General features: G+C 39.6%; 1 protein-coding gene across 7 annotated transcripts in view; it reads left to right on the top strand.

Moving 5' to 3' along the window:
- Positions 1-21,125, top strand: part of ARHGAP23 (Rho GTPase activating protein 23) — a 204,832-nt gene that overhangs the window by 126,577 nt on the left and 57,130 nt on the right. For all 7 annotated transcript variants that reach the window (XM_020785530.3, XM_020785528.3, XM_020785529.3 and 4 more), the window contains exons 3-5: positions 10,953-10,977; positions 13,728-13,820; positions 18,254-18,332. In XM_020785530.3, the coding sequence (XP_020641189.3) occupies positions 10,953-10,977; positions 13,728-13,820; positions 18,254-18,332 (197 nt within the window). The remainder of the gene's footprint in view (positions 1-10,952; positions 10,978-13,727; positions 13,821-18,253; positions 18,333-21,125) is intronic.

Here is a 21,125-nt window from a genome sequence, read left to right as displayed (position 1 = left end):
TATCAGAAACAGAAATCAGCCTCTCCTGAAGATTTTAAATAGGTAGCACCTTGGTCTGCACAACAAGACACTTAATATAAATCAGCTGTATCTAATAAATGCAGAATTAATTAGGTGGAGCTAATTAACATAACTAATAAAGACTCTTAGTAAATGCAGGTTAATTAAACTGCAATAATTATATGTTAAGAAAAGCTAACTCTAATATGTTAAGAAAACCTGACTCTGCACCATTTTAAAATAATTTCAAAATAAGTTGATGAACCACAGAAATTCTGTTTACTATTATTTTAAATAATGATGATGATGATGATGATTTTTGGTTAAAATTTGTATCTGTTATATAATACTGGTCAATAACAATGATGATGATGGAACTTTAGAAAGCCGAGGCACAAAAGATCAGCTATTCATTGACAAAATGGTACTATAGAATTCAGAGAGAAATAGCAAATCTTAACATGGTGTGGATAGAGTATAAAAAGACATTTGATTTACTGCTGCACAGCTAGATTAACACCTGTTTAAAATATTTGGGATTAGTAAATATATTCAGAAGTTCCTCAAGAAAAATGTGGAAAAATAGATACTATTTTAATGGCTTATGGTGAAGAAATTGGAGAAGTTAACATTACAAAAGGAATATTTCAAGGGGATTGTTTGTTACTGTTACTGTTTAACATTTCACTAATCCTCTTGTCAATTATTTTAAATAAAACTGGATTGGGCTACCATATTTCAAGCAGGAAAATCAATAATCTGTTATATATGGATGACATAAAACTATATGTAAAAAGCCCTACTGAGGTAGAATCACTGTTAAATACAATGCAAATATTTAGCAAAGATACTCAGATGAAATTCTGACTTCGCAAATATGCAGTTCTCACCATACAATGTGGCAAAATCCAAAAACTAAATGGGAGAAAGTTTTTAAAAAGGTGATATCATAAAATTATCATTAATTGATGACAGTTATCAGTATCTTGGAATACTAGAAGCAGATAATCTCCAGCACACGAAAGTTAAATATTTGAACACAAAGGGAATGCATCAAAAGACTGGAATTTTTTTAAAAAAACATGTTAAATGGTTAAAACACAACCAAACCCATAAATATAAAAGCAGTTCCAGTAATTAGATACACAGATGGAATAATAAATTGAACTCAACGTGAATTAGAAAAATTGGATCCCAAAATGCAGAAATTAATGAACATGCATCATGTACTACATTCAAAAAGTGATATGGACAAATTAATGCAGAAAATTGAAGGTTGTGGGTTACTGCAATTAAAACAGGGAGAAGAGGAAGAAAAAGAATTTAAATGATTATATTAATAGAAGTAAAGAAAAATTACCTAATGTAGTGATAATGGAAAACATTTTGAAAATACTGTAACAGAAACAAAGGTTGAACATAGGAAACAACCGTTTGAAGATAAATTAAAAGCTGGAAAACCTAACCACTGCATGGGCGATATCAGAGAAATATTGGTGGAAAACATGGTAATAGCTTAACTTGGGCATGTTCAAATCTGGGGGACCATCAAGAAAGAAACCAAAGACTTGATCTTTGCTGCGTGAGAACAAGCACTCCAATCTAATGTCATGAAAGCTAAAATTCAAGGAATTAGTGTAAATAGCAAATGTCAGTTCTGCCAAGAAAAAGATAAAACTGTGTCAAACCTCATATGTGAATGTTCAAAGATTGTGCAGGCACACTGCAAAGCTAGACACAACAGAGTTGTAAACTCTAATCTTCCAGCATCTAAGAATCTGGGGGAACATTGGGTAGGGATGATGTGAGAAAATGACCAAATTAAGATCTTGTAGGAGTTTTGGATTCAAACAGACAGGCACCTTGTGCATAATATACCAGACATAACAGTAATAGATGAAGAAATGTCTGAATAATTGACATTGCAATTCCTGGAAATTCCAGAGTTGGGAGATACGCAACTGAAAAAAATAACATAACACAGGAACCTGGCAATAGAAGTACCTTGAGTATGGATGAATCACACTTCAGTGGTTCCCATAGTCATTGGAACGTTAGGAACAATGCTGCACAATTTTATAAAATATGATTTTATTAAAATCAGCTGCAGATCTCTGAAATAACACCATCAGAGCTGCAAACTAGCAACATTAGAAACAGCATACCCACTATGATATTTAACTGATAGGTTTTTAGTTAAAACTTGTATCTGTCATATAATATCAGTTGAAGATTGTCTTGCAATTTCAGATCATCATCAACAACATCATCTTAAAACTGCAGAACAGGAAGGGATCCTATGGATCATCAAGTCCAGTTTCTGTCAAGGAGGCAAAGTGGGGAATCAAACTCCCAGCCTCAGGCTGTGCATCTAGATGCCTAAACAAGTGAACTATCCAGCACTGCACATCATGTCTGACCTTCCATCCTATCTTTGGCCCAGTAAGCAAAAGATATAGAGGCCACTTTTATGTTTCTCCTTGTATTGGTTGGCTGCGCAGTCAGTTATCCTACATGCTGAGGGGAGTAATATTTTCTTGATGCAGTTCTACATATCCACATCATGTGAAAATTAGGTCATCCGAATTCACAGACTGAAATATGGCAGCTCTTAGATGCAAGACTTCATAGAAATCATAGCTCCATTGAAAACCTGTAGTCTTCGTAGTTTCAGCGAGATAGGAAAATGAGGGCAAGCAGGAAACAGATGAGGTCAAGAACTAGTAAGACAGTCCAGGACAAAGGCAGTAACTTGCAAAATGTATCAAAGCTAGGGTTGGGTGGAGATCAAGAAATAGCTGGGCTGTCGGTGTATTACACAGAATCCAGAACCAGGAACTGAGAATCCAAGACAATGACTTAGTGGCAGGGTATGAAGAAAGACAACCTGAGAAGGTCACAACTAAGGGCAGTTAAGTTTCACCTGGAAGTTTTGTCGTAGGGAGGATCATTCTGCCTGGGAACAGCCTCAGAAAGGAAAACTTGCCCTCTGCTGGCAAAACACTGAAGTTTCCAGTTGATAGAGAAGTTACATGCAGTAACTGTATAACCAATGAGAGTTCAAAACATCCTCCATTGCCACTCTTTTGGCTTCAGTTTGAAAAAATTGACGTCCTTGTGCTGGGAAAAGTGGGTTGTTGTGATTGTTTGGCAGGAATGTCATTTTTGATGTGTGAGAATTATCACGTGCAGTTCACGATTTTAGATGTGTCCCAAGTGGAAGGTTTGATGATTTCAACAACAACATTGATACAGATGAAAATGGGAAGGTTTTTTTTTTTGTTTAATATGCCACCATTTTCCTCATAGGGGATTCAATGTAGCTCACAGTCAATTAGAACAACACAAAAACAATAATTAAAAAAACACAAGGGTACAGTATTACATAAAACCACATTTAAACAAATAATAATATTTAAAAACCCACTATTTAGGGACACTTAAAAGCATAGTCCCATCACTTTGGTAATTGCAGCATTGCACAATGTCTGAGTTGAAGAAAAGCCTATTAAGAAAGCTCTTTGCCTGCCAGCAAAAGAACAAGGGAAGGGGGCCAATCTGGCTTTTCAAGAAGTGTATTTCATAGCCAGAAGCAGCCATGGAAGACCCCCTCTCTCATTCTCATCAAATGAGCTGATCAGGGTGGTGGCACTCAGAGAAAAGTCTGCCTAGATCTTAAAGGCCAGGAAACATGGACCGAAGTTACCGTATTTTTCGCATCATAAGACGCACTTTTTCCCCACAAAACAGGTGGGTGGAAAGTCTGTGCATCTTATGGAGCGAAGAAAACAGATTATATTTTCCTGTTTTCTTCTCCTTAAAAATCGGTGCGTCTTATGGAAAGGTGCGTCTCATGGAGCGAAAAATACGGTATATAGGGCTGTGTATGTTATAACTAGCAATTTGAATTGGGCCCAAAACAGACTGACAGTCAGTATAACTATTGTAGTAGGGGAGTTGTGTACTCCCTGTAACCAGCACTGTTCAGCAGTGTGGCTGCTGTATTTCGAAGCTTCTGAAATTTCTGAACACTGTTCATGGCACGCGCACATAGAGCATATTGCAGTAATCTAGATAGGATGTCACTAAGGCATTTGTCACTGTAGCCCGTTTTGGTGGACATGGGAGAAATATTAGGGAGAAACAGGATGGGATGGCTGTCTCTTACTTGCCCTGCTTAGAACTGCCCTTGAGGCTGACATATGGATTTTTTTCATTAAATGGGTTTCACATCTTATCCCATCCAGTTCTGATGCCAGGATCCCTACATGGGAAGCTTGAATTCAGCAGTTTGCCCCTAGCCCTTTATGGGATTAGTAGTGAACTAACAAAGTCTAGTTGGATTGGAACAGACTTGTCTTAGAGCCAGGCAATCTTCAATTCCCTCTTTCTGGCTCTTCTCCCCATCTGTTTCGTTGAATGATGGGGAAGTGATGGACACTTGCACACTTGCACAGAATACGTATTAATGCTGGGAGGATCTTTAGTAATGGAATTTATAGTGCAATCTCCACTTTGGTGTATCTAAAGCACATCTGTATTACACAGTAATACCAGTGTGATAACCACTTTAAATCTTTCAGTTCCTCCTTAGGAAATCTAGGATTTTCAGTTTGATACAATAGTAGAAAGCTCTGATGGACTCCCTGGAATTGCAGCTTGCAAAGTATACCAAGAAAAGGTATTGAGGATTAAATGATTTTTACTTTACACTGTAAACTGCCACACTGACAGGTCTCCAGTAAGTCCTTACAGGAAGTGCTGATTTTGCAGAGGCCTCTACCACCGAATACTGCCAAATCTCCCTTCATTTGCCCTGTCTCCTCAAGGGTAAATCTTTAAAAAATTGCAGATTGGTTGTGAGAGCTTTTGGGTAGCTCTCCAGCTATGCCATCTTATTATACTCTTCAGAAGGATTCTTGATGGGAGAGTTACATTGTTGTTGGTGTTATTTCAGCTAATATACCATCCCATAGTGCTATGACACTCTCTGGGCAGTTTACAACATAATTTAAAAATTCCTCAATTTTTAAAAAAGAAATCCTTTAAGAGAAAAAAACTGAGCTACAAGTGTACAAGAAGAACTGGAGAGCACAGGTGTATCACTGCCAAGTATCAGTAGCATCCTTCAGTCTTGAAAGACTATGGTATCGTGCTCTGTATGGAGGTCTTGGAACAGTGTCTGGTGTGCCCGAGAAGGCCAGTTCGAGAGTGACAATCCCTTCCACACTGAAGACAAATACAATCTGTCCCCTGTCTAGCTCCCTGATTTTGCTGGTTTCGGGACTGCCTCTTTGCCTTGGCATGTTGAACAAGGATCTCTTCAAATTGGGATAGGCCATGCTGTACCGCCTTCCTGCAGGCTGAATGCTCAGGTGTCAAGGTTTCCCATCTGTTGAGGTCCATTCCTAAGGCCTTCAGATCCTGCTTGCAGATATCCTTGTACCGCAGCTGTGGTCTCCCTCTGGGGCGATTTTCCTGCACTAATTCTCCATACAGGAGATCTTTTGGAATCCAGACCATCAGCCATTCTCATGACAAGTATCATGTTCTGATGTTTTTATAACCATCTATACAATACCTGCCCCAATATCATCCATATCAAAATAGTCTCTGTAGATCACACCCACAAGAGTTCAAAGTCAGCATATTGCAGATATGAGTTTGTAGATTAAATAACAGTATGTTAAACCAGCAAGTAAGCCCAGCTACAAATTCCATGGGGAAGGCAACATTCTTTTATAGTGGGGGGAACGTATAGGCCACAGTAGACCAGGCTGTTCCCAGATGAAGGGAATGGTAAACTACTTCTGAGTATTCTTTACCTTTAAAAACCCTCGAAAGAGTCTGAATCAACTTGGCAGTGTACCATTCGTGCTGGAAGAGTGATGTCTGGTCTCTCTCTACCCTGTTCTATGTGGTGCCCAACATAGGTTCTGTTGTCAAATAGTTGCATCTAACCAGAGAAATACTTCTCTGAACGTTCCCACAAAACCTAAAAAAGTCTCTTTCTCTTGCCCCCCCCTCCCCGCCGCCGCCAGCACTTGCTCCATCCTTCAGCAGCTAGACTTTGTCTCGCTGGAAATCGTCAGAAACCCCAAACAGAGCTATATTTAGCACCTTAATTATTATCCAGGGCATGCCCATGTGTACATGAGGTTTTGTGTGTGACTGCATTTCGGCTGGCGGGACTGTCCTTGAGATTTTGTCTTCACTATAGCTTGATGGGAGTTGACAAGATCTAATGCTCCAAGGAGGCCAGTCAGTTAAATAGGATTGCAGGAGGGTGTTTTTACTTCAATCCTGTATGACAGCCAAGGGAATGCAGTGACATGAGGGCCTGGGAAAGAGAATCTTTTCTTTTTTCCAGAAGTGATTCTCATCCTGTAGTCCCAGAGGTGGAGATTCATGTCCAGGTGCATGAAAGAATGTGTAATGCAAAGTAAGATTACACATGAGTTTCTGTGGTAGGAAAGTAAAAACAACATGTGCAAGGAATGGAGTAAGACACTAACAGCTTCTACTTAACAAATTTCCTACCATTGTTTATGCTCATGTGGATGTCAGAATATTTGGTACAGTATTTGTATAGTAATGGGGTCAGTATAAGCCTATATTGGAGGAATTACTCAGGAAACCAGTAATTCAACAAAAATAAGGAAACTTAGATTTACTACTTCAGAAAAAACCAGCCTGGAGCAATAATGATAACAATAACCATGTATCTTCAAGTCAATTCTGACACGGTGGTCCTTTTTAGGGTTTTCTAGGTAGAGAATACTCAGAAGTGGTTAAATATTCCCTTCTTCTGGAGTGCCTTGGCACTATGCAGCTTGCCCAAGGCCACACAGGTTGGCTGTACTTGCAGGAGGCACAGTGGGGAATGGAATTCCCAACCTCTGACTACACAGCCAGATACATAAACCAGTTTGCGGTAGTACAAGGGAAAGAGCCCTAAATTTGGTTACAGAAGCCCATAAAGCTGGCATCCCTATCTGCAGTTCAGCTGAGTCATTATGGAGAGTTTACATTGATCTGCCTGCCTCTAGCTAGGAGAAGGAAAAAGCAAGATGCATCACTGGAGAAAGGAAGCCTGTAAGTACATATAAATCTAGAAAAGAGGAGGAGGAAAATACTCTCAGGCTATCTATTCGACTAGATAGCTCAGTGGTTTAAGTATCTGGTTGCAGAACCAGAGGCTGGGAATTTGATTCCCCACTGTGCCTCCTGTGAAGCAGAGTCAACCTGCGTAACCTTGAGCAAGCTGCGCAGTCTCCTGATGCCCCCAGAAGAAGGGAGTGGTATTCTCTACCTGGGAAACCCTGGAAAGGGTCGCCATAAATGAGAATTGGCTTGATGGCACATGATAATGATGATGATGATCTACAGTATCTGACTGTTCTTCACCCACTTCTGGTTCTGAACACCTGCCACATGGATTGGTGTTCCATTTCCATCAGTGGATAGGAGTTGAGCAAATCAACAGGAGGCAAGAGCTCAACATAGCTATGGAATGCCTCATACAATCTTCCTTCTTCTCTTCTACTCTTCTCTTGTACGAGAAGGTCAGGGCAGGAATGGGACTGGACCTGGAGCCTTTCCACATCTTTAAAAAGTATCCTTTTTGAGGCAGAATAAGGACACGAGGCAACTTCTCTGGGCACCTTTTACACAAAGAAAACAAAGTGAGGAACCACAGTTCCTCATACATCTATCTTGATAATCCATAAGTTACTCCAAGTCAGGAGTCTATCTGCAGGGCCTCTTGTTTCAAAGGATGAAGAGCCCTGAATGAGCCTAATTGAATAAGTAGAAGCCTGCATCAGCATTGCTAATATCATTAATTATTTGCGTCTTAATATTAACCCCTTTTCCTTTCATGGTGCCAGCTTATAACATGGAGGACGAATAATTTTTTGTTGGTGGTAGTACATCATGACATGGCAGTACATTGTGGTGCATCGTGGAATGGCCATGATGACGGAACACTTTGCGGAATGTTTTTATACACTCTTGTAACATGTTCTGTATTCACTTTTTAAAAACAAAAATGACTTACAAATGGACAGGTTAGTAATACATCGCTAATAAGCAGTACAACATGCTACTTTACAGTAGTGAGTAATGACTAATGGTAAGAAGTTTGAACGCACTACCAAGAACAATGTCAACATGTTAGTTTCTTCAATAAATGCTTCTAAACTCTGAAAACAGCAGAACTTGAAAAGCCTCCTGCATGAGATTTAGGATAGCTACTACTATGTTTCCCGAAAAATAAGACAGGGTCTTATATTATTTTTTGCTCCCAAAATGCATTAGGGCTTATTTTCAGGGGATGTTTTATTTTACAATGGTGGAGGGGGTGGTTTCACTTAACTGGGGCTTATTTTGGGGGTAGGGCTTATATTACAAGCATCCTGAAAAATTATACTAGGGCTTATTTTCAGGTTAAGTTTTATTTTCAGGGAAACAGGGTAATCAGTAATGGATAGTACTGTGATAGGATCAGCCAACAGCCAAACTCAACACTAGGCAGCTTCATATATTCGTGTTATCAAGTTGTTAAGATAGTTGGATTAAGTCTTGGGAAGTTCTAGAACATGTACTCACTGGACCATGAAACTCATTGGGTAAGCTTGAGCCAGTTATTCTCCATCTTACTATCCTCACACAGGAGCAGATCTATTATGAAATGAATGAAGCTTCAGTTTCAGGGTCCCTAATCCCAGAGAGGCTCCAGAAGTGGGAACAACCCCACTGAAGAAGATAACAGTGGTTACCCAAACTTCATTGCTGGTTGCAAAGGGGTCCCTATGTTCAAGCATAAAAAATGTAGGACTGCCACTGTCCTTAAAATTATGTTATGAGGATAAAGAGAACCACACATGCTATCTTGAGCTCAGTGGAAAAAAGGCAAAATAAAATCATGGTAAATAAGTTCATAATTGGTGCATGTGCATTACATGTAGAATAGTGGTGGAAAAACTAGCCTTCACGCTATAATTGCTCTTATGTCCATTGCTTGATTATTTGTTCCATACAAAGCATTGGAGCTTGATTTCACCATAACCTTTTTTTTTAAAATCATACTCTCAGCAAAGATGACTACCGGCCTTTTAGTGCTGATACCCTCTCTGGTGTCCAGGTCACCAATACCTGCTCAGAGATTCTCTTGGCTTAATCCTGATCCCTGTATTCTACGTGTGAGGATCTTTATCTCCTGAGAATCCTCTGTCTTGATCACTGTCTTCTTATCTCTCTTCTGGCTGGAAGCTGCATATAATCTTTCTGCCACAATTGCATGCCATAGCTCCATACTACATTTGATAAACTGAAAATGCACCGTAAGGCTTTGCAAAATCAACACAGATGTAGCAGAAGCAATTGAAGTAAGTTTAAAGAAAAAATCCTATGAGTAGATGTGAAAGAAATTTTGATTCACATTTTAATGGAAATTCTTGAATTCATGCTTCCTAAGCTACTATGTTTTGGGAGTGCAAAAAATATTTTTTGTTTAAGCAAAATTGTACAAATATTTATATATGTGGAGTAGGTTATATGAAGATGTGCATTTTTATAGAATGGACATTATAGAATAATAGAACTTTTTTATAGAATAGAAATTGTAAAAAAATTGCAAACTACTGAAGAAATTGAAAAAAATGAAGAAAGTGAAAAAAATTGACAGATTGGTTCTATCACTAATAAAGAATAGCAGTTATAGGTTTTCTACATAAAAGAACAGATTTATCAATGTTGTTGTCAGGCTTTAAACATTTTTGCATTATTTCCAACCAATATGTTATATAATAAAATTTTTAATTGAGGGGAAGTGTTCATTTTAATTTGCATTAGCCGTATTGAGTGAAGGTCTGTCCGTATAAGTAGGATCTTCTTGGGCTTAATAAATACAGAAACAGTTACTGAATGTAATAAAAAAGGAAAAACAAAAGTAATATAGGTTCATCAAAAAAATGAGGAGTATAGAATGCCAAATATATGTTTATATACTGTACCTCGTATGAGACTTAGATATCTTTCCATTGAGTTACTGACGGAGGACAAAGATCAGTTCTACATTAGGTCTAGAACATTCATTAGTATGATTAAAAAAAGAGGCACAGCTTTTACAAAAACAGCAATTTAATTGAGAATCCTCTTCCGGAAATGATAAATATTCTGCCTTCTATTCAATGAACTCAATGTGGCATATATGACTCTCCTCTTCCTCACTTTATCATCAAAACAACCCTGTGGGGAAGGTCAGGCTGAGGGAGAACGATTGCCTAAAGTCACCCTTTGAATTTCATGGCTCAGCAGGGACTAAAACTGGCATCTCCCAATTCCCAGACAATACTCAGACCACTAAACCATGGTGATATGAAGATAATGTTGTGTTTTTCAACAGAAGCAATAACTATGGTTTTGCAAGTTCAATCTGTTCTAGACTGATCTTTTGGGCCTTTTGATCTATGGGGAAAAAAGTTAGAAAAGTATTTAAATTTGTATGAGGGGTTGTTTTATTAAAATTGCACGGAGAATTAACAGAAAATAGGACGTCTGCTCATATTGCTTTGTGTTCCCAAGTAATAGTTGAACAGTCCGTTTTGCAGCAGTCCGTGAAGCCTTCCCAGACATTTAAAAAAAGGAAAAAATGAAACAAAACATCCACTGGGGGGCAGTTTTAAACCTTCGACTTTTTTTCTCTCAGAATCAACAGTCAGTTTACCTCCACTTGCCATGCAGGGTAAAATATGTGAGTTCCCACATCTCTTCTCCTACAATAAGAAATGTAGTTCAGTATGCTAAAGTTTGTAGTTTAGCACGCCGGAAAGGAAAACAGTTAGTAACAAAAGGAGTGAACATCTTGTCCCTTCCTGTTCTTTTTTTTTATGAGCACACATCATGGTTTGTTCAGAACTACTCTCTCACACACTCTCTGTCTTTTACAGGAGGAAGAAAATGGAAACAGAACAGGTATGTAGCTTTGTTTCTATTACCTTATTACTAGGCATGGCCGTTGGATAGAGAGGTACAGTATGAGCCGATCTGTGTTAAGCAACAGGTGACTGGGTTGTTCACCACAAACTGAACCCATGATCTAACAGTGAATTATAATCTACTGTGTCTTCATCTTTATTTTAAAAACAGTAGGTCTGTGCTCACGTGAACAGGGCACAACCACCTTTAGAGATTGTTTGGATGGGGTATCCTTCACCCATTGTGTGCAGTTGAAGAAACGAGGATGTTTTTAATCCACCTCTAAAGTTGGAGTGGAGGAGTGGGTTCCTCAAAAGACACTGGAGATGGAAGGTCACCTCTAAATTCTCTGATGTTCACACAAATTATTCATAATTCATTGCAGTCTGTGGAAAATAAATAGTTCTCTCCCAGCTGATACAGAAACATTGAGAGGTGGCAAGTCTGCCTCTCTGTCCTACTGCTAGCAAATCAGTACTGCTAACAGTGAATACGTGACCCATTTGTAGTACTGTGCCACCTCCTTTCCTTAGAAGTCCACCCCCCTCCCAAGTGAGGAAGGCGTATATACTATGCCATCATGCCCACTTTTCTTCTCCTCTCCTTTCCTTAGGCTTCTCTGTCCTGTCACTAATTATTAGCCTTCAGTGCAGTTCATTGGCTATTTTAGTTCTTGGCTCACCAGTCACACATGCATGATTAAAATGCCGAACCTTTTTTGAAAAGCATTGGTGTCCCCTTCCTCTTCTGCTGAAGCATCTTGGGCCTGGCCGACAACCTGTTGCTGCTGCATGAAGCAATCTATGCCTGGAACTTGGAAACAGCTCTGAATCTCTTCTAGCTATTGGCAAAACTATGATTATGTTGCAGAGTGTTGTTGTAGATCTACAAGCAAGAAAAATGTTATCTCCAAAAGTGGCCTAAATATGAACCTAGTGCTGTACAGATGTTTTGAACTGTCGTACCCATAAACCTTGTCCAGCATGAACACTAGTCAGAGATTATGGAATTGGAAGTCCAAAATGTCAGAGGTCTTCAGGTTGCTAACTCCTAGCCTAAAGAGAAGTCAAAGGCTCAAAGCTACACTGTATTTTAAAATGGAGCAGATAACTCCTTGGGACTCCACACTGCTATCTCCCAATCATCTTGGAGCAATGCTGTCCTCCCATGCTACCCAGGTTCTATATGGCCATATAAGGTTATTATCTGAACAAGGCGCGTCTGCATTAAAATATGGTGTACATGAAATGCAGCCAGTTAGTGCTTCCAGGAGGCTTCTGAGAATGCTAATTTTTCTGTGGGACTTTTTCTGAAAGTGGAAGTACCTTGTTTTCCAGCTCAGCACTTTTGTTGTTGTTTTTAACTAGAAACTAAGAAACTTGGAAACTAAGTTTCAGTAACCTGCTCGTGCTGGGATTTATATCTGATTTGGGTTCCCAGTGCTTAATTTTTATTTTCTTTAAAAGCCAATGTATTGTTTGATTCCAAAGTTTGACCCCATAATTTGTATCTAACTTTCGTCTAATGTGAAAGATGGGCTACTAATATCCAGATCTATAGTTTTTGGTTTGGGTTTTTTAAAAAGTTCCAGTACAATAGCATATCATTGTCCTGTTCTGCTTTGATATTAACCACATTCTGTACTGGTCAGGACTCTTTTCTGCCTAAGGTGGGACAACAATACACACCTTGGGCAGTATAAATGTTATCCAAAAACGGCCACATTATTTTGGCATCTGAGGCAGAAAATTTCTGAAGCAATTCTTCCCTACCTAGTAATAACAATAGAGATGGGTGCAAACTGCTGGTTAGGTAGACAGCCAAAGAGGTGTTCTGCAGTTTGGCTCCCCACTCCTCTGGTGGGCATCCACTCAGAAGCAGTGTCCCTGCCTTGCCTCTTCCAGGGACTGCTTCTGAGGTGACCCCAGCTAGAAGGAGTAAAGTGCTTAACTATGGAACACCTATTCAGCCATCTGAACTGGCAGTTCATGCCTGTCTCTAAATAACAGTGCAACAGTAAGAAATCAATAACTAACAATTTCCTGGTCTTTGATGACACACAATATCTGCTGCCTGAGGCAGTTGCCTTTTTTGTGCCTAATGGTAGGGCTGCCCCTATTCTATACTCTAATCCATTATGGCTTCCAACCATGTGTATGATGGTCTTGAGACATTAACTGGTACATCTGGGTGTTAGACTTTGAAAGGTAGGTGCATGATTTCTTTCTTCCAAGGTAGCTGGAAGGTGGCATAATTTGAAAACTGCGAAGTTGCAGTTAATAATGCTATTGCCTCCTTTCTTCCTCATCTGAAGGACAGGCCTGTGACTCCAGTGCCTTGAGGCAGGATTTTGAGCTGAGCAGATCTGATGCCGTCGGAACACATCACTGCTCTTTGTCCTTGACAGGAATCTCTTGGCTCTCCTGGGAACTGTATACAGTCTTCCTTAAGGGGGCAAGCACGGGGGCTTGCAGTTTCAACAGCTCTGGGGACTTTGAATAGCCATGAGTCCACAAAGCTCTTCACCATTTGGATTGTGCCATTGCATGCTAACTTTCCAGGTTGGTCCTAGGTATAGATAGATAGTTCTTGGGCCCATTCATCACATAGTCAACTTCCCAAACCAATTTTCCGAATATGTTATGATTCTACTTCCACAGTCATGAATATCTGTACCACAAAGACCATGGAAATAAGTATGTGAGACATCAAGATTCCTGTCTCCATCTTTCTTTCCCTTCACATAGGTCCCCCGCGAAATCGTCTTGAACCCATGGACACCATTTTTGTGAAAAGTGTGAAGGAAGATGGGCCAGCTCACCAAGCTGGCCTAAGGACAGGTGAGAAAAGGGGCTTCATTTTTCTTTTTAAAGTTGCTTTCTTAATAATACCTGTAGGAGAACCAGGAGACTGTTCTCCTTGGAATTTCTACCTGTGGTTATCTGTTGGCCAGGTTTTCTCCTTGTGTCTAGTCGAATCAATGATGAGCGTTGTGTGTATGTAATCGCTTGTGTATGTGCCCTGCTGTTCTGTTGATATGCACTATGCATGGCTTGCAATTTTTGTAGCTGTTCCCCAGAGATCTTGACCTGCCTATGAGGACTCAGCTAACCTGTGAAGTGTATAAATTGTCCATCAGTTGTCCTTCCATTGCTGAAACTTATACTAGCCCTTAGCCATGCTCCAGCACCAAAAATAAAGGAATCTTATGGTTGTTGTGGATTTTTTGGGCTCTTTGGCTGTGTTCTGAAGGTTGTTCTTCCTAATGTTTCTCCAGTCTCTGTGGCCGGCATCTTCAGAGGACATTAAATCCCGGCCGTGAAATCCTTCACGAATACAAAGGAATCTTAGTTTGCCAAACAGTTATATATTTAGGATGGCTTATTTAGCCTGTTAGTGACTGTCCTGTGGTTTAGTTAAATCAGCAAGACAGTAATATTGGAAAGACACATAGAGTAATCTGTTTTTTTTTAAATTAGGAAATGTAAAATAATCAAATCAGAAGGGACTAGGGACTAAGATTGTATCATTTCTGCTTTATAAAAGCAAAACGCCAATAATTTAACACTCTGAGAATGTTGGGGCAGTTGATTATTTTAAAATAAGTTTCTAGACCTTAAAACTGAACTTAAAAATATAGGAAAATATTCAAGATGAACTTGGCCAAATTTCAGAAACTGGATGGACTAAGTAAGTAACTATATTACCAGGCAGTATGAGAATTATTCTGGGAGTGGCACAGTTAGATTAGCAGTATTTGCTGCTTACTGCACAATGTGCTGCTCAATAGGAATCAGCTGGCCTTTTTTCTTCCTAATTTGTACTTTTTCCCTCCTTTTGAAAGTGAATATATTTACATGGTTCAGGCATGTGTGATTGCTTGTGGTGATGTCAAAAAACAAAATGTCTCTGCAGGGTGGTGTTAAAGATGATGTCTTAAGTAGAGTCTGTTCTCTGTGTCCGTGGGAACATCCACCCTATCCCTACAAGCGCTCTTGTTTTCATCCCCAGAATTAATTCAATGTAATTTAATTTTAGAATTATCTATCCTAGCACTGCATCACTTGGTCACTGCAATGTTGGAAATATTTATTTACATTCAATTCCCGATTACTTTCTAGGATTACTGGCTATACTAGGTCTTTCCAAGGGCCAATTTATCTACTTAGCTTCATATGCTTCAAAATCTCCACAAGCTCTTGTAAACATTTTGCATATCATTTAAAGCATGAGACCTGTAGTCTGTGTTTTCATCACACCTGTCGTATTGTTATATCAAATTAGCACTGAGGCACCTGTAAAAAAACTTTTTTAAAAAAACATATACGCAACCCTGACGAATTAGAGCTAACTAAGAGGGTTGAATTCTCTCTCTCTCTTTTTTTTCCCCCCTTAATCTTTCTGTTATACAACAACCACTAATGTTGTTGGGGAACTTTAATAAATAAATTTCTCCTACACTGGGAGTGGACAAAAGGTGGCAAAGACAATAGACGAAGAAGGGAGTTTGTGAATGTGTATTGAACAGGAGCAGTGAAGACACTTGCATTGAAGCTGTTCTGGATTATTTTATTTTTCCATTTAGTTGCCAACAAAGCTTTTCAAGCCAAAGGAGGCTTTGAATCAATCCAGTTCAAATCTGAATCAGAATGATTTGGATGTCAGTACAGTCACGATCCAAGTGAAATTTACTATTGAATGAAGGAATGCTCCAGGAAAGACAGAGCCTGCTATTAATCCTAAACCTGTAATTTATTAACCAGGAGGTGCTTAGTCCAAATCTATCCTCTAATACAAATTCAATACAAGACCTTAAGCAAACACTTGGGAAAAAAAAACCTCTCTTAAAGAAATGCTTTAAAAAACCAAACCCACAGTATTAATGCTAAGCACTAGCTGTAGTGGGGGTAGTAGTATTTCTTCTGAATCATGAAGCACTGCTGTCCATTATAGTTATTTGGCTTTTCCGGGGATTTGTAGAGAGAAATTAAATTACAAAAACAGCCATAATCCTATTTCTAATTATTTACATTTAATAAATATAAATATAATTGCTGACAGCATAATTTAACTAGAACTGAAGAAGGCAGAAGCCAACATGTTTTGCTTAACTAGTTCTGTTTGTTAGTCACTCTTGTGAGGTACATTTATATTAAAAATATGAATTTTTTTGGTGTGGTTCATCTTATCATAGAGTCTAAAATATTTATATTAACATGGAACACTGCATAGTTCTCTATTTCTTTAATAAAAGGACTTAATTAATTATTTCCCCCTAATTTCCCCCCTTGTAGCAATTTAGATAGCTTACAACATGAACTAACAAACTGATTAACCTGAAAGGCTACAATAAATACAGTATTAAAATAATACTAAATGAATTATCATTTAGTATTAATGTGTCAAAGAATGCTCCAACTACTGTACAATTGCACTCATTTCACATGCTAGCAAGGTTATGCTCAAAATCCTCCAAAGCAGGCTTCAGCAGTATGTGGAACGAGAACTCCCAGAAGTATAAGCTGGATTCCCAAGGGGCAGAGGAACTAGAGACCAAATTGCTAACATGCGCTGGACTATGGAGAAAGCCAGAGAGTTCCAGAAAAATATCTACTTCTGCTTCATTGACTATGCAAAAGCCTTTGACTGTGTGGACCACAGTGAACTATGACAAGTCCTTAAAGAAATGGGAGCGCCTGACCACCTTATCTATCTCCTGAGAAACCTATATGTGGGACAGGAAGCAACAGAACTGGATATGGAACAAATGATTGATTCAAAATTGGGAAAGGAGTACGACAAGGCTGTATATTGTCTCCCTGCTTATTTAACTTATGTGCAGAATACATCATGCGAAAGGCTGGACTGGAGGAATCCCAAACCGGAATTAAGATTGCCGGAAGAAATATCAACAACCTCCGATATGCAGATGATACCACTCTGATGGCAGAAAGTGAGGAGGAATTAAGGAACCTTGTAATGAGGGTGAAAGAGGAGAGTGCAAAAAATGGTCTGAACCTGAACATCAAAAAAACGAAGATCATGGCCACTGGTCCCATCACCTCCTGGGAAATAGAAGGGGAAGATATGGAGGCAGTGACAGATTTTACTTCCTTGGGCTCCATGATCACTGCAGATGGAGACAGCAGCCACGAAATTAAAAGACACCTGCTTCTTGGGAGGAAAGCAATCACAAACTTTGACAGCATCTTAAAAAGCAGAGACATCACCTTGCCAACAAAAGTCCGAATAGTTAAAGCTATGGTTTTTCCTGTAGTTATGTATGGAAGTGAGAGCTGGACCATAAAGAAAGCTGACCGCTGAAGAATTGATGCCTTTGAATTGTGGTGCTGGAGGAGACTCTTGAGAATCCCCTGGACTGCAAGGAAAACAAACCTATCCATTTTGAAGGAAATCAACCCTGAGTGCTCACTGGAAGGACAGATCCTGAAGCTGAGGTTCCAGTACTTTGGCCATCTCATGAGAAGAGAAGACTCCTTGGAAAAGACCTTGATGTTGGGAAAGTGTGAAGGCAAGAGGAGAAGGGGACGACAGAAGATAAGATGGTTGGACAGTGTCATCGAAGCAACCAACATGAATTTGACACAACTCTGGGAGGCAGTGGAAGATAGGAGGGCCTGGCGTACTCTGGTCCAGGTGGTCACAAAGAGTCAGACACGAGTAACCAACTAAACGACGAACGACGACAAAATGAATTATCACATTGAAAGATGCACTGCATTGACATGGTTTGAAAGCCCTTTAAGAACACAACACAAAGGAAGATATGCAACACAAAATGGGTACCAGACATTTCCTCATCAGTCTGTCGCCAAAGGCCTGCCTAAGTAGAAATGATTTTGCTGGCCAGAGGAAGGGCATCAGGGGGTTTTACCCTAGCCTTCTTTGGAATGGACTTCCATAGGCTGGGAACAGCTATTAGGAAGTCCCTCTCTTGTGTTCTCACAAAACATGTCTTTGAAGGTGGTAGGATAAAAAGACAGGCCTATCCTGAGGAACGTAAAACCAAGCAGGCTCATGTGATATGGTCCTTCAGATATCCTGACCCAGGGCGCATATGGCTTTATAGGTCATAACCAGGATTTCTTATCTATTATAAATGCTTATGCCATTTAAAAAGACACATCTTCTCCTCACCCTGCTCCCTATTTTCAGTACTCGGTGAAACCTTAACAAGCATTATCCGAATGATTTGCTACCCATTTGTATTTGTGTTTCTTGTATTTTCTCAGTTTCTTGTCCATTTGTGCAGGTGACCGTCTTGTCAAAGTGAATGGTGAAAGCATAATTGGGAAAACCTACTCACAAGTTATTGGCCTCATACAGAACTGGTGAGTTGGTCTCATTATCTATCTTGTCTCTCACAGTCATTGCTGGGATACCAGTTTTATTATGTAGACATTGCACCATCAGGAGTCAGAGCTGGGGTGTGACTGTTGTTCATAAGTCCAGATATCTTAAAATTGTACTTGCTTTGTATCATAACTAAAACCTGGTTCTGGCTTAAGATCATAGTCTTTCCAAGCTTGTTTCTGGCTGGATATGAGTGTTTATGTGTTTCTGTATCTTTCCATTTTTAAAATTTATTTAACAAATGTATGTTCTGCTCTTCAAATCACATATTTCTGTGGGGAAGGAAATTGTCCCTTGAAGAGTTCTGTCTGACCTCAGACGCTGCTTTGATGATTTAATTGTACTCCTAATTGGCTCCTTCTTGCCATAGTATCCCTCACAACCTTATGTCTTTACTCCAGTTTGTGGTTTTGTTTTGATTCCATCTGTCATGTTTTCTGCAGCTTCTACTTTTTCTGCCTCATCCTTATCTTCTGTTGTTTTGATCATCAAGCTAGTCATGTCTGGCTGGGCCAAAGCACTCTTTGGCTTCTTGTGTCCTTGAACCATATTTGCCTGTAGCCATTTCTGTGAGGAAGAACCCCTCCCTTCACTGGGTTGTCTGGGACCAACTGCCATTTCCCCCCCTCTCCTTAGTGGCCATTCCAGCTGTTCACTACCATTTCAGTTATGCAGCTTGTAAAGAATTAGTGCCTCTATTTGTTAGCTTCCCTCCTGTTACAGATCCAGGGTGGGACGAGGGCTTTCCCAATGGACAGAACAGCTTCTGTGCATGTGCTCCTCTAGAAGAATTCTTTTGTTACCTTCTTTCAGAGTATATGAAGAATTTTTTGCAAGGAGGATGCAAAGTCAACTGAAAGAGCCCAGTTGCCATGAAATTCAGAGAATTTGGGATGGGGGAGGAAAGGAGGAATCCATTTTGGGAGGAAAGAATCAGTTGACTTTTTCTACCTGAGGTAAAATAAATAAGGAACGAGTCATTAGGCCCCTTATTAGATCTTTCCAGAGGACCAGAAGGTGGAATCTCATGTATTTGTGGAATCTCAAATACAGGTGGAATCTCATGTATTTTTGGAACTCTGAAAGCTGGCCACTTACTTAGTGGTATCTAGAAGTGAGGAGAACTAAGTTTCTGAAGTTAGTGATCTAAATAGCCAGGGAAAAATTATTTAGATCCTGCTTCCATCAGCTTAACTGTTTGGAACTTCTGACTATAATAGAGCTAAGTAGTCCTGCCTATCTGTTTTTTGTAAATAAAATATTATTTTCAGGATGTTTATTTGGAGGAAAAACGAATGATGTCTACCTATTCAGGGTTTACTTTTGAGTCTGTGAAATCCCAGATAGTATTGGTGGTGCTATTGAACTATATCAGAATTTAATTGGTACATCACACCTCTTCACTGTCTTTTTCTTTTGTATTGTGCCTTATAAGACTATAAAACTGTGATTCTTTCCCCGCCCCCCATCTCCATACAGCACTTAACATGTCAGGGACTTTTAGATGATAGTAATCTGAACTGTGCGCTTTTGTCCTGCATACTCTTTGAAAAGGGCTACACCTTATGAAATCCACCGGGAACAGCATCCCTGTGTCAGCTTCTCACTCATCCCATCTGTGGTCAATATCATTGGTAGCTTTTGATGGGGTTTTGAGAGAGCGGACAAATGCAGAGTGTGGTGATGTTAAGACATGGAATACTTTCTTTTCCTTTTAAGAAATAAACAAATATGGAAGGCACATTTTAAAAAAAAAACATGCTACTCTGTATTTCTCGCCATGTATAGTTTCACCCCTGACGGTAGATTCTGGTCATTCAGAAATGTAACATGTAATTTTTTTTCCTACATGTGACAACAGTTTTGGATGTGTACATGTACATGCTCTGAGGTGCTTACAAAAATGGATCTGTGCCTTAGCCTACCAGCAGCTCTGCATTCAACATTTTAAAACTTGGTGTGTCCTTGACCCAAAGAGAAAATGACCTGATGAAAGACATTGCCTTCCCTTGTTTTGTTATGTGACATTGAACTCCACATCTAATTAGCTTTCAGAATTGCATTTGGGACATGGGGAGGCAAACTGACCTGAGCAGGGAACCTAAATATAGCAAGCGGGAACGTGCAGAGTGAAATCAATCCAGCTAGGAACTATATATACATAAAAAGCCTGTTCTAGAAGCCTCGGAAAGAGAGAGAGAACAACTCACCAGACAAGCTGCAAAAATCAATGAAAAATACTGCTCTTCAGGATATTTCAGGGACCAATGAAATGTTGGGTATGGACCATATCCCTCCCTCTTTCTTGTTTGTGGTCTTGTTCGCATTTAACTCATAGCTCATGGAGGAAATTAAAACTGGAAACAACAAAAACAACAGCAGGAACAACAGAAGTCTGGCTGACATGAAATCCCAGACCCACCTGCTGGATTTTGGGGGTGGGAATCCATCTTTGAAGGAAAGAAGTGGTTGACTTTTTCCATCTAAGGTAAAATAAATAAGTAAAGGTGAAAAGAGAGCTTAGCGTAGGAGATAAGAGGATAGTATAGCCAGGTCTCAGGGAAAAGGTGGGGCATTCTTTCTCATCAGTGTGCCAAGTTAATTAAATTGCTGTTAACTGTTTTGGACTGCTCATCAAATGCATTGTTTGTACTGAGGTGGCTGAGTGTGGGCTGCGAGCCAGGATATCCCTGGTTGTAATTTCAGCCTCAGTCTGGAAGTCTTGGAAGACAACAGACTGCCCCTGACTCATGTCTAACCCATGCATTTCC

The sequence above is a fragment of the Pogona vitticeps genome, chromosome 6 (assembly GCF_051106095.1).
Source record: "Pogona vitticeps strain Pit_001003342236 chromosome 6, PviZW2.1, whole genome shotgun sequence".
NCBI classification, from domain to species: domain Eukaryota; kingdom Metazoa; phylum Chordata; class Lepidosauria; order Squamata; family Agamidae; genus Pogona; species Pogona vitticeps.
This window is presented reverse-complemented; position numbering and strand designations above follow the sequence as displayed.